Here is a 12,149-nt window from a genome sequence, read left to right as displayed (position 1 = left end):
TTGTGGAGCTAAATGAATGGACGCTGGTGAAACTTGCCAGTGTCCTCCCATGAAAGGTGTTGTAGAAATTCAATAGTACGTTTCACCCAGGGTAAATGCCCAATGGTCAATGCTGGTTTTCACAGCAAATACACTGATTTCTTACCTCCCCACCGACCGTAGGCAAAAAAGGCTAATTTGTCATTTTTCCAGAAGGGGAAAGAAAATGCAAAACAAAAAAACAATGTGTTGGTGCTCACTCAGGGTAGAAACAGAAAGGTGCCGGGGTTCTAGACAGGCTCAGCAGAAGGTGCTGCGGATTAGGACCGAGCTGCATTGCAGAGCTGAATGAGGTCCCAGGGCTGGCTTAGGAAGCAGCATTTGCAGGTGAGAGGGTGTGATGGCAGAGTGTGCGTGGAGGAGGGTTACTGTAGGGCAGCATTTCAGAGTAGCAGCCGTGTTAGTCTGTATCCGCAAAAAGAACAGGAGTACTTGTGGCACCTTAGAAACTAACTCATTTATTTGAGCATAAGCTTTCGTGGGCTACAGCCCACTTCATCGGATGCATAGAATGGAACATACAGTAAGAAGATATTTATACATACAGAGAACATGAAAAGGTGGAAGTACCCAGACCAACTGTGAGAGGCTAATTAATTAAGAGAAGCTATTATCAGCAGGGGAGAAAAACTTTTGAAGTGATCATCAAGATGGCCCATTTCGGACAGTTGACAGGAAGGTGTGAGGATACTTTAACATGGGGAAATAGATTCACTTAGTGTAATGACCGAGCCATTCCCAGTCTCTGTTCAAACCTAAGTTAATGGTATCTAGTTTGCATATTAATTCAAGTTCAGCAGCTTCTCCTTGGAGTCTGTTTTTGAAGCTTTTCTGTTGCAATATTGCCACCTTAACGTCTGTCACTGAGTGATTAGAGAGGTTGAAGTGTTCTCCTACTGGTTTTTGAATGTTATGATTCCTGATGGCAGATTTGTGTCCATTTATTCTTTTGCATAGAGACTGTAGGGCAGCATTGAGGCTTCTTGGCAGAGCTGCAGAAGGAGAAAAGCTTGCACAGCCTTTGCCCAGACTGTGCCCTCCAGGGTACTTAGTTCCTCGTGTTCGTGAGCATCAAACCCAATTGTCAAATATGTGTGTGTGGGGGGAGGAGGGGGGGGGAATAAGTGAAGCTTTTGTTTCCTGTTCAAGGGTAGTTGGTGGAAACCTCACATGAAAGCGATTGCAAAGGGGTGAAAATGGTGTTCCCAGACTTGTCAAATTGAGATCCAATAGGTAGATAATGGTTCACGTGAGCCCACGGTTTTGTAACAGCCGTCTCGGCACAGCCATGCCAAGATTTTTATGTAACCAACGTGGCAGGGGAGGCAGCATGCGTGTGAAGCTATCCTGAAACTCTCAGATGCTTAATGCAAACCAAGGCTCCATCCTGGTTGATTCTCCTTCCCTCCTCCTAGACATGCCTGACAGGTTTATTTACTTTGCAGTACCTCTGGGGTATGTTTAAATAGGTCTATTTTTATTTATTGTCCCTCAACAGTTCCTGGTTTGGGGGCATCTAAAGGGGCTGCTCTGTGAGCTGTCAGTGGTTTTAAAACTGGGATGCAAAAGTGACTGGACACCAAACCACAGCTGTAGTATTAACCGTGCTTAAAAAAATCCATCCTCCCTCTTTAAATACAGAAATCGGATTTCCATTTTTAGTTATTTTTCAGAAGGTCCCTACGCTGCACCAATGACAAATCCACAGAGGAACGTGCAGGACATTGGATGGACTGGTGGGAACGTGAGGCTATCCTGGGGAATTTGGGGGGAGTGGTGAGACGCAACCCCAGTTGTTATTTCCTGCATCTGTGAGGGTGCCTAGGATGATAGACAAGGGTTTTCTCCGAGTGAGTCCTCCCAAATTCCTGAGCCTAACGAAGAGGCACCGTGGTGGACGACTTTGGGAAGAACGACCTAGTCAGCATGTCTACCTGGAGCATCTAAGCCTAATTCCTGGCTCACAATTTGCTGCGATGTGGCAACCTTCCATTCTTAGGAGCCTGCACAACTAACTCTGGGACTCTTAAAACACGGGGCATGTCTAGCGCCTTGCCTGCCCTGAGTCAAGCATAGAAATCCCCCGCTTGCTTGGGAGCACAAGATATTTCTCAAGCAGGCTGGGATTCTTAAATGTTTGCAAAGGGGTCTTAGGTCGTAGGAGCACTTGGTTGTGTTAGGGGTGTTGGTTGGCTCTTCCTTGAAAAAGTGCCAGCGGGCTCTATTTAGGTTCTTATGTCTTGCCCATCTCCCTGGTTTCTGAGCTCCCTTTATGCATAAGAGGTAGGGCAAGATTTTCAAAAGTGACATAGGCACTAGGGATTTGTTTACATGACCAGCTAGTGCACAGCAAGCCGGGGCATAAATCTACAGTGCGCTAACCTGCTGGCACAAACTGGCCATGTGCATCCTGCTATCGTGCACTAAAAGCACTTGGTGTCTCCTTGAAAGGCAATAGGACACAGGCACAAAGTCACTTTGTAAAATGGGTCACAGGCTCCAAAGTCACTTAGGCAATTCTGCAAACCTTACCCGTAATCCTTAACTAGATTTCAAAGCCCATGTGTCCGCTAGGAGTACTGGGGGTGAGAGCGGCTGAGCTCTCACCACTGCTATTATTATTAAGAGATCTTGAGGAAGTCCGTTGATTTCTCTGTCACTCAGCTGCCCACGTTTGGGAGGTCTGGGAGAGCTGTTCTCAGATGCTCAGAATCAGACTCCAACGGAGGACGTATTCCACCCATCGCCACTACCAGCAGGCTAACACTCGGTAAACCCTGCCTCCCAGCCATCCCCCACGACTTGCATGTGTACAGTTGACACCTCAGCTCATGTCCTAGTGAAGAATCTTTGCTCTCTGAATACACTTCCCTCGTTTGATCTGAGGTGCTCAGAATTCCACGCTAACAAACCTTGTGAGGGAGGTAGGCGGGCGGGTGTCATTTGACCCGCTTTACAGAGAGGGGAAACTGAGGCAGCGCGAGGTTAAATCAGACAAAGTGTCAAAGCCAGGAATTGAACAGAGGAGTTCTGACTCCCCGTCCTCTGTCAAAAACCACCATCTTCTGTGCTGTTTTAGGAGCTGGCTGTCTTTCAACTTTACCCTCCCACTAAGAGAGAAGCCGCCGTTGCCCTTCACTTGCGTGGAAATGTCCAATGCACGGGCCCCGTTGCACTGTGTAGGGGCCCCTCTTTGCATGCAAGGTGCTGTTGACACAGCCGGCTGCTGTCAGAAGTGGCAGAGGTTTCATTTGCAGGAGTATGGTTTAGTGGAGAGGCAGGGTGATCCAGCGGTTAGGGTGCCCTGGACTGGAGAGAGCTGGGCTCAGATCCTGATTTGCCACAGATATCCTCTGTGACCTTGGGCAAGTCACTTTGCCTCTCTGCCACCGTCGCTCCCTAGAAAATAGGGATGATAGCCCTGCCGTCCCTCACAGGGATGTTGAGGATGAGCACATTAAATAATGTGGCGGCTCAGATATGATAACGTGAGCTCTAGAAGTACTTAAGATAAAAATAAATGTAGCATAGCAATCTGGGAGTCTGACTAGCGGAGAGATCCTGGGTGAGTCATTTCTCTGTGTACCTGTGTCCCCTTCTGCAAAGTAAGGATTAATACATCCTTATTTCACAGGGCCGGGGGTGCTCAGTGTCGTGAAGCGTTTTGAGACGCTGCAGTGGGAGGTGCGGGAGGAGGGCCAAGTGTGTGCTGTCAGTGACTTTATTCTGGTTGGTTGATTAACGCTGTGAGGTAAATTCTCTGCCGGTCTAGAAGCGGCTAATTTCCCCTCTCCCGCCCCCAAATCCTTTATAGCTACTGTCTGTGAGCTTTGCCTGGAGCCATTTCTATTGAAGGTGAGCTCAGCTCCACCCTTCTGGCTGTGCTGTCAGGGCCGCTGCATTCATTCCCTCGGAGGAGGGTGTTTTCTGTTGGCTTGACAGATGTGATAACATGCAGGAGGCCTCCTATCCCCGCCGCCCCAACACCCCCCCGCCTGGCTTGGCACCGCGTGTGGGGGTGGTCTCTGGTACTGGATTGGTTCTGTTCTGCCGTCTGCAGCCATTGAAACCTACAGTGAATCTACAATAACCTCAGGAGAGGAGAACCCCTCCCCATCCAACCCTGCCCTTGCTTTCCTGTTTCCTACCGTGGTAAAAGTCCAAGAAGACACAAATGGGGCTATGTACGTTAATGGAGTCCTGAGAGTTTAGCATTACAGGGGAAGAGGAGGCAATCGCCCTCGTTATAAAGCTTTTTTTTCCCACTTGTCAAAGCTGGGCTCCACATAGGTTGATTTTTTTTTAAATGACTTGATTACCAAGTGCTCTCGTCCTCCTTCCCAGCCTCTCTCCCACCCCCCATCCATGTGCCCTGTGTTCCAAATGGGGCTGTCCTCATTGCCATGCTAGCTGGTAGCTGCTGAGGGTGGCCTAGGAAGGCGCATGTTTGCATTTCGACCCTCCAAAGTGCTGGTCTAGGCCTGACGCTGTGGGATCCCTTCCTCAACAGCTTCTCCCCACGACAAGCTTCAAAATCCTGCCTCCTTGCAGATGCAGGGCTGCGGTTAGCGCTGTCATGAAATCCGAGGCCAACCAGCAAAACCACAATCACTTTCCCCTCTAGCTCCGTCGTTAGGAGCCAGCCACTGGGGCTGAACAGGATGCTTTCCTGCCGGTGTTCACGACTAGACGCTGGCGCAGCAGGGAAGCTGGGAGTGTTCCCTTCTGCAGCCACCCAGGACAGAGTGGGTACCAGAACGTAACTCATCGTCCTGTCTGTGCCTGTCTCTCAGTGTTGATTCCCCAGTGCTGCACTTTGGGCACCTGCTCCCGTGGCTGAAGTTGAGTGGGGCTGTCTCCAGAACAGCAAGGAGTGGAACGGAAAAGTGGGACTGGGATAGGGGTGAAAGCAGCAGCCCTGAGGCAGTTGCAGGTCTGGAACCACAGCTGCTAACACATGACTATTGAAACCTACAGGGTGAGTTGCAGACTCAGGTGCCAGTTCTGTTTATTCTGACCGCCTGCAGGCTTTAGACCGGTCTGTGCCTTGGCCATTGTTTAACATCTCAGCTGCAGGATAGTGCAAGAGCATCAGTGGCCAAATTCTCGTTTGGGGGTGGATGCTGCAGCCTTTCTAGTGCGGCATGCCTCTCCCCTCTGGGTGATCCAGGCTCTGAATGTGATCAGGGTTTCTTCAAAAGTTCTATATATTTTTTAAGCCTGTAGGTTGAAAACACACGACCCTACAGCTAGTACAGAAGGGGATAAAAGCAAACAATGGAGTGTCTGTGCAACCGTGCAGACAATGGGGGAGATGAACAGTAAATGAGAGGGATTAACCTCTGCATTATCTGATGTAGGCTGAAACCGGAGCTTGTTTGACGCGACCTCCCATAACGGCAGAGGCATCTCAGAGAGGAGGAAACTGGCCCCTTTCGGAGAGCTAGCAAAACAGGGCTGCCTCTGAAGACTTATAGGGATCCCTGTTCTCATCTGCAGGTGTAGTCCAGTGTGTCCTTTCATTCCGCCTCGTATGGCACCAGCTGGGAGGCGTGGGAGATCCATTTTGGTGGTAACTGGGATGCTCCACAAACTGGCCCCTGGATCCCAGGGCTGTTCTACCTTGGCTGTCTGATTTCCCAGAATATCCTGTGTATTGGAAGGACAGTTGTCTGAATAGGCAGTTCTCAGTGCAGCCTGGCTTGCAAAGTGGAGCAGTCAGGGAGAGTTTATTTGTACTGCACGGAGCTCCTTTGCGCCTTACTTTTCTTTCTCCACTCTTGTTAACCTCCCACAACGTAAACCAAATCCTTGTGGCTCCGCCTTTCCCCCAGGGACTCCCTTCAGCTCCCCCGCACCTCCCGCATCTTTGCCATTCCTTAGTTAGTCAGTGGGTCACTCATGAACAACTTGAGGTTCTCCCTGTTCAACGGCCAGGTCTGATCAAGGGTTCGGAGGACAAGGCTGGGAGTTCGAAAGTCTTGGGTTTTGACTGTCTGGTTGTGTCCTTGGGCAAATCTTTTCATCTCATTCTCCATTGCTTCCAGGGGTTGACGGATGGACGTGGAGCACTTTGAAGATAAAACTCGCTCTAGAAGTGCCTTGTGTTAACATGATTCAATTAGTCCCCAAGGGCTGGAAGCACTTACATTAAAGAGACGTACTTAATAACCTTTTTTTTAAGGCCTATCCTGCCCTGCCCTTCTCCTCCCAGAGGAATGATATATAACATGTTTTGCTTTTATTTCGGTAGGAACTTAGCAGTTGGGATTGGAATTCAGAATTTCCCAGAAGGCCTTGCTGTCAGCCTTCCTTTGCGTGGGGCTGGATTTTCAACATGGAGAGCATTTTGGTAAGTAGTGCTCCTCCTAAAACGTTCTTCAAGCTTTGAAACATGTCCGTCAAGCCATTTCCCAGCTGCTGTTGCTGCATGGTTGCTATGCAGTGCCTTGTTGCTAGCTCCGATTCAGGACTCATCAGGGGCTTGGCTGTGTTTGGGGAAAAAAAAAGTTCCATTTTGAAGCTTTCTCCAGCCTTTGTGTACTGGGTGGCAGCTCTGGGAGCAGTGCAGGAGACAGGATCTTGCTGGTCTGGCGTTACTACGTTCAGCAGCTGATGTTTTCGCAGTGTTCAGATGTTGTGGGGCAAGCCACTGGTGCAGCTCATATTCGTTCCAACTTTGTAGAAGGATAACAACCGCTAGTCTGTTCTGTCTCATGCGGCCACACCGCCGCTGTAGAATGGGCGAGGTTTGAACGGTGATCCTCGGTAGCCGTGGTTGCAAGTGTCTTGTGATGGGGTGGAATCCTTGGGCCAAATGAAGACGAAATAGATGAACAAAAGAGAGCGTGATGCTTAAATCGTGTTTCTGCTGCCTGCAGAGTCACCTCTCCTGTGGGCTGACCCCCTGGTGTCTGCTCTCCTGCATCACATTTCTAAGGCCATCCAGAGAGTGTTACAAATGGGTCCACCAAGGCCAGAGCCTATGACACAACTCCAACTTCCTTTGTTGCTTCAACACATGTACAGAAATTTAACTTTTGACCTTAAAGTTACCTTCCCTTCACTGTCCGGCATGGCAGGGCAATCCTTTCTGGCCTGCTTTAAGGCCTGGCAATGCTAAAAATACAACCATGTTTTCTCTTACCAGTTTTTGATGCTCTTATCTGATCGGCTCGTGCCAAACACGGTTATTCACACCACTCCCATATGTTGCCCATGTAGGTGCATGTAGCCACACCTGTCCCGCTGCCCAATTGTGTTCATCTCAGTGCATTCTGGGAAATTCGAGGCAGCTATCCCAGTAGTGTCACAACAGAGGACAACACCTGAAGGACATCAGCACAAAGCAGCATGAGTGGCCTGGGGATAGTGCATTCTGGGATGTCTGACCAGACAGAGAGCTGGGAGGAAGGAATTAGACTGGCATGGTTAGGAGGTCTAAGGGCTGCAAAGAAACCAGGGTGTTGGACCAGTTACAGGAGGACAATCTAGGCTACCAGCAAAGGCAGCACATGGTTAGCATCCACTGCTAAGGACAGAACATTAGTCATCGCACTGTCTTTAGAGCCATCCCACCAGCTGGCTACACAGTCAGCAATACCTTGTAGCACAGATAGGAACTAAAGAGGGCAAATGGACGTGTTCTGAAGGGATCCCTACTTCAGACTTACTTCAGCAGTGGACCAGTGCTTAGCTGATTCACAGGGCCCCTTGTGTGGAGAGTAGCCATAAACTGGGTGGGGGGAAGAGACCTATTAGGGGGAAAAACTAGAGGATTGTTTGCCTGCATGGAGCCAGGTGTTCCCAAGTCTGCCTGCAGCCTTTCATCACCTTCCAGATTAAAGAAGGGGACTTGTCTTCTGCTGTGTTTGCTCAGGAAGGGCTCAGATGCTCTCGTTTGTTTTGCAAGGGCTGGTACACATCTCTTTTTCTTCACACAGGTGCGGGGGTGGGAAAGCAGGTTTGCATCTGCTATGCACTCTCGAAAGCAGGGCAGCCTAATGCTAATCAGAACCTGCCAGGTGCATTCTGCATTTACAGACTTCGTACCTCCATTTAATGGGACGTATCCATGTCCTGCATGGGCCGATTGGGCCCTCGGGGTCCAATAAACACCTGCACTATGTTGGGTACAAAAAGGGGTAAAGGAAGGATTTCCTGTGTCCCTTCTGGGCTTTTGATCTTGGTTCTCTTACAGGTACGGACAGCTAAGCGGCATGGTGGAGCCTTTAGCTGGTGTCTTTGGTGCCTTTGCCATGGTGCTGGCAGAACCCCTCCTCCCCTATGCTTTGGGCTTTGCTGCCGGTGCTATGGTCTATGTGGTCATGGATGACATCATCCCAGAAGCACAAACCAGGTGAGGGAAATTGCTCTGCCCCCGAGCTGCCAACACCCTGAAGCCATGTTCATTGGCTGGCCTTTGCTTGTGACTAAATTCTCTGTCCTTCCTCGTCCCATGGAAGGGAATGTTGTAGTGCAAAGGAACTCTTTGGGGTCTGATCCACGAGGACCACAGAGCATTTGCATTGAGAGGGCACACGCCACTTTACAAGCTAGCACTGTTAAGAGCATTTCAGCCATTGGCCAACAACGGTCACCCCTCAGAGACGTGTTCTTAAAAACTGGTTCCATCCACACCCTGGCTTATACCAGGTGGCACAACATGTGTGAAAGCCCATTTCCAACGAGCAACAGGATTCAAAAGCCGTAATGAACTGGAAGGAGGTTGACCGCTCTCCTCATTTTTGCTCAAGGTGGGCAGACGTTTGCTGCTGTCATCGTTTCAGACTGTGAATGTTCTTGGAAAAGAGTTCTTTTTTTTTAATGCATTTGCTTTGCTGAAGGAATTATCGGGTTGCAAGTCACTGAACCGGTGTGAGATGTAGCAGGGGTGGCTCTTTTGGAACTGTCCCTCAATGCATGTGGCTTGAAACTGTTATCACTGAACCGTTGTATTGTGATAACGCTGTCCCCAAACCTGGTTGGACCCCATTGTTCTAAGTGCTGTATGAAAATACTAGGAAGGACTGTCCTGGCTCTGAAGAATTTAAACACAATGTAAACACAACAGGTGGGTGAGAGAAACAAATAGGGTGGGGATGGGCCCTGCCGCCGAACAGTCGGACATGCCGTCCAACTCTTCATTGGCCACCCTAGGCACCTGCTTGCTAGGCTGGTGCCTGGAGCCGGCCCTGCTATTAGCTATAAGGGGTGTCAGCTCCCCACCTTTAGCTTAGGAACTATGTATAAATAATGCAGGAAAGAATGAGTCTGTCCCTCCCTGACTCCGTTTATTGCCTCAGTGAGACTTTAAAGGAGAAAATTGCATTTGAGATCTGAGGTTAAGATTCTCAAAGCCACCTAGGAGAGTCAGACATGTCCCCCATTCATTTGAATGGAATTGCATGTCTGAATCCCCAAGATGGCTCAGCCTGTCTCTCAGAGGTGGTTCAGTGGCTGAGAGAGCTTAAGCTTAGTTGCTGGGGTGCAAGAGCTCTCAGGGGCTGAGGAAGGGAAGGGAAGGGAAGCACCCTTGACTCTGTCTCCCAAAGGAACAGCTTGGGTGAGTTTTATTTTGACTGGAGGGAAGGATCAGCATGATGTAAGGCCTTCAAAGAGATGGGGGAATAAAGAGGATTTTGGAAGATTCCCTTCTTTTCATAGGGGAGAAGTAAAGACAACTCTGCTGTCGTCTGAAACAGAGGTGCTCACTCCCTCTCCTTTCCTCCTTACAGTGGCAATGGGAAGCTGGCTTCCTGGACCTCCATCTTAGGGTTTGTGGTGATGATGTCCCTGGATGTTGGACTTGGATAAGGGCGGATTTACTGTTGGCCAACGGGAGATGACAGCCGAGCAATTTGCATGGCAGCAGTTGGAACTGGAAACTTTTCTTCTTCTAGATTTTTTTTTATATATATATTGATTAGTTTGGTGTTGATTATCTATGATTTTATATATATATATTTTGCTGTAACATAACGTTGATTGTTTTCAAAGCACAAACATTGGTGGCTCCTTGCAGGTCCTGGGTTTTCTTTGCCACCAAATTCTTTCTCTTCTCAACTGGGTCATCGATAAGACATGTATCAGCCAGGCTGCAGTTTGTGGTTTACTTTTCCTCCGATTTTGGGGCATTTCCGTAATGGTCAAAGCTCTTTTGGTTTTGACCATACTTGTTCTGTATGCAGTAAGAGAGTCACAGTCAAATGTCTAAAGAGGCTCCTGATTAAATAGAAGAACAATTGATGGGTAAGTTTGTGTAGTGTCTGAACTTCTGAACTCTCTCTTAGAAGTAGGAAGTCCCAGCACTAAGATGGGAACCTTCACAAATAGGTGTGTAGCAGTATGTCTAATACACATACTGCTGGGGCTTGAGAAATTTTCAGTGGCATCAGCTATTTTGATGGATACAAGTAATCTGAACCAACAAAAAAAGAAACCTTGTGAGAATCATATCAAGATATAGAAGCCGAGAAGATACCAGTTTTCCCTGCTGGATAAGTCTTCTTAATGGGGCCTTAACTCCAGTATAGTCCAATGGGGAATTCTTTGCCTTTCCAAAAAATTGAAAGAAGACATCTGTTTTCTAATGTGCAATCTTTTAGGATGCAAGCTGTGGTTAGACAGATTTGTTCGTAAGGTGCTACGTAACTGTTGGATAGCAGGGTTCATTATCCACTTGAGCCTATGGTTTTGTTTCATAAATTGCTGTGTTATGGTTGCTGTTTTAAATCCGAGTGAAAAACTCCATGAAGTGTTGATTTATGCTCTTCCCGGAAGTTGGCCTGTTAGCATGGTCCCCCAGTGAAGGAGTCCACGTTAGCTTTCGAAGGATAAATCTGGTCCTCACGACAACTCTCATTTCCCCCAGCATTCATCCGATTAATTCATTGCCCAACATGGACGCTCCGCAATGCACCACCTTGGCATTTTTTTCTCCCATGTTCCAAGCGTGTGTTTGGCTAACAATGGTTCCCGAACAGGCCGAGTCGCTTGTTTTAACAGATCAGCCCTGCTCCTCTTAGACGGACACGCACTCACACAATGAGCATGATGAAATTTAACTGTTTCATACTAAGCTGAATAATGAAAAGCAGAAGTCAAGATAATGACAGAGAACACACATCCCGGTTCACTTTCTAGGCAGGCTGTTCTCCCCCATCAAAATGGGGTTTGATTAGACACTTGGGCCGGCATAGTAAATCGCTGGATTGCCTGGCTGATATCTAGGTAGCTCAAGCCCTCCAGGCTCATGTTTGTAATATGTATGCCACAGAGATTCACTCTTGAGAGTCATGGGTCATGTACGCCGGAGACAGTCTCCCAGTAAACGATAAGTAGATCCTCCTAGAGAGGCTGTAGGAATGCAGCCAAGAGGACTAGGCACTAATGAACTAAGTTAAAACCATGGAATTGTGGTTCGGTTCAGTTCGTTGGCTGGATTTTGTCTGTATTTATTTGTATGTCGTTCTGAATAATATAAAAATGCTGGTTGCCAACGGACCTGACCTTTTAACTGTGATTAGTTTCAATAAATGGGAAATTCAGAGTCTTTGCTGACTTATTTTGCTGCAGTCAATCCTTCCCTTTTGCTCTCCTCCCTGCATTTTAGTACATTCCTTCCTCTTAATTCGATTCTTTCCGGTTTGCCTGAGGTCTTGATTCTGAGACAGTCCAAAAATAACGCACTTGATGCAACAAACACCTTCTTCCCCCCGCTCCCCATCACCGAAGAGTAACCTCTTCAAAGAGCAGTCCTATCAGCTGGCATCAATATCTAGATTCACTGTTCGTTGGATTTGCCATGCCAGATCAGATCATTGATCCATCAAGTCCTGCATCTGACACTTGTCAGCTCCTGAGGCTTTGGAGAAATAATAAAAAAAGAAGTGCCTTAGCGAGTAGGGGTGAAATCCTGGCCCCACTTGAGGTGAAAGCGAGTTTTTTGCCATAGACTTCAGTGGAGCCGGGATGTCATCTTTGGTATCCATACAACAAAGTCCGCCATCCCAAGGGGTGTTCATTGGCAGTTTGGTTGGCAGTCTTGGCAGAGGCCAAGGATGGAGTGGGAACAGAAGGTGATCTCTGTTCTAGACCCTGGAGGTGAT

The 12,149-nt window shown here is 48.3% G+C and overlaps 1 protein-coding gene across 8 annotated transcripts in view; it reads left to right on the top strand.

Moving 5' to 3' along the window:
- The window catches only part of SLC39A11 (solute carrier family 39 member 11), a 255,077-nt gene extending 243,484 nt beyond the window's left edge, over positions 1 to 11,593 (top strand). For all 8 annotated transcript variants that reach the window (XM_065563741.1, XM_065563740.1, XM_024104632.3 and 5 more), the window contains 3 exons: positions 6,293 to 6,391; positions 8,240 to 8,398; positions 9,777 to 11,593. In XM_065563741.1, coding sequence (XP_065419813.1) covers positions 6,293 to 6,391; positions 8,240 to 8,398; positions 9,777 to 9,855 — 337 coding nt within the window. In that variant the 3' untranslated portion in view covers positions 9,856 to 11,593. The remainder of the gene's footprint in view (positions 1 to 6,292; positions 6,392 to 8,239; positions 8,399 to 9,776) is intronic.
- The last annotated feature ends 556 nt before the right edge of the window (positions 11,594 to 12,149 follow it).

Source organism: Chrysemys picta, chromosome 12 (genome assembly GCF_011386835.1).
Source record: "Chrysemys picta bellii isolate R12L10 chromosome 12, ASM1138683v2, whole genome shotgun sequence".
Classification (NCBI taxonomy): Eukaryota; Metazoa; Chordata; order Testudines; family Emydidae; genus Chrysemys; species Chrysemys picta.
This window is presented reverse-complemented; position numbering and strand designations above follow the sequence as displayed.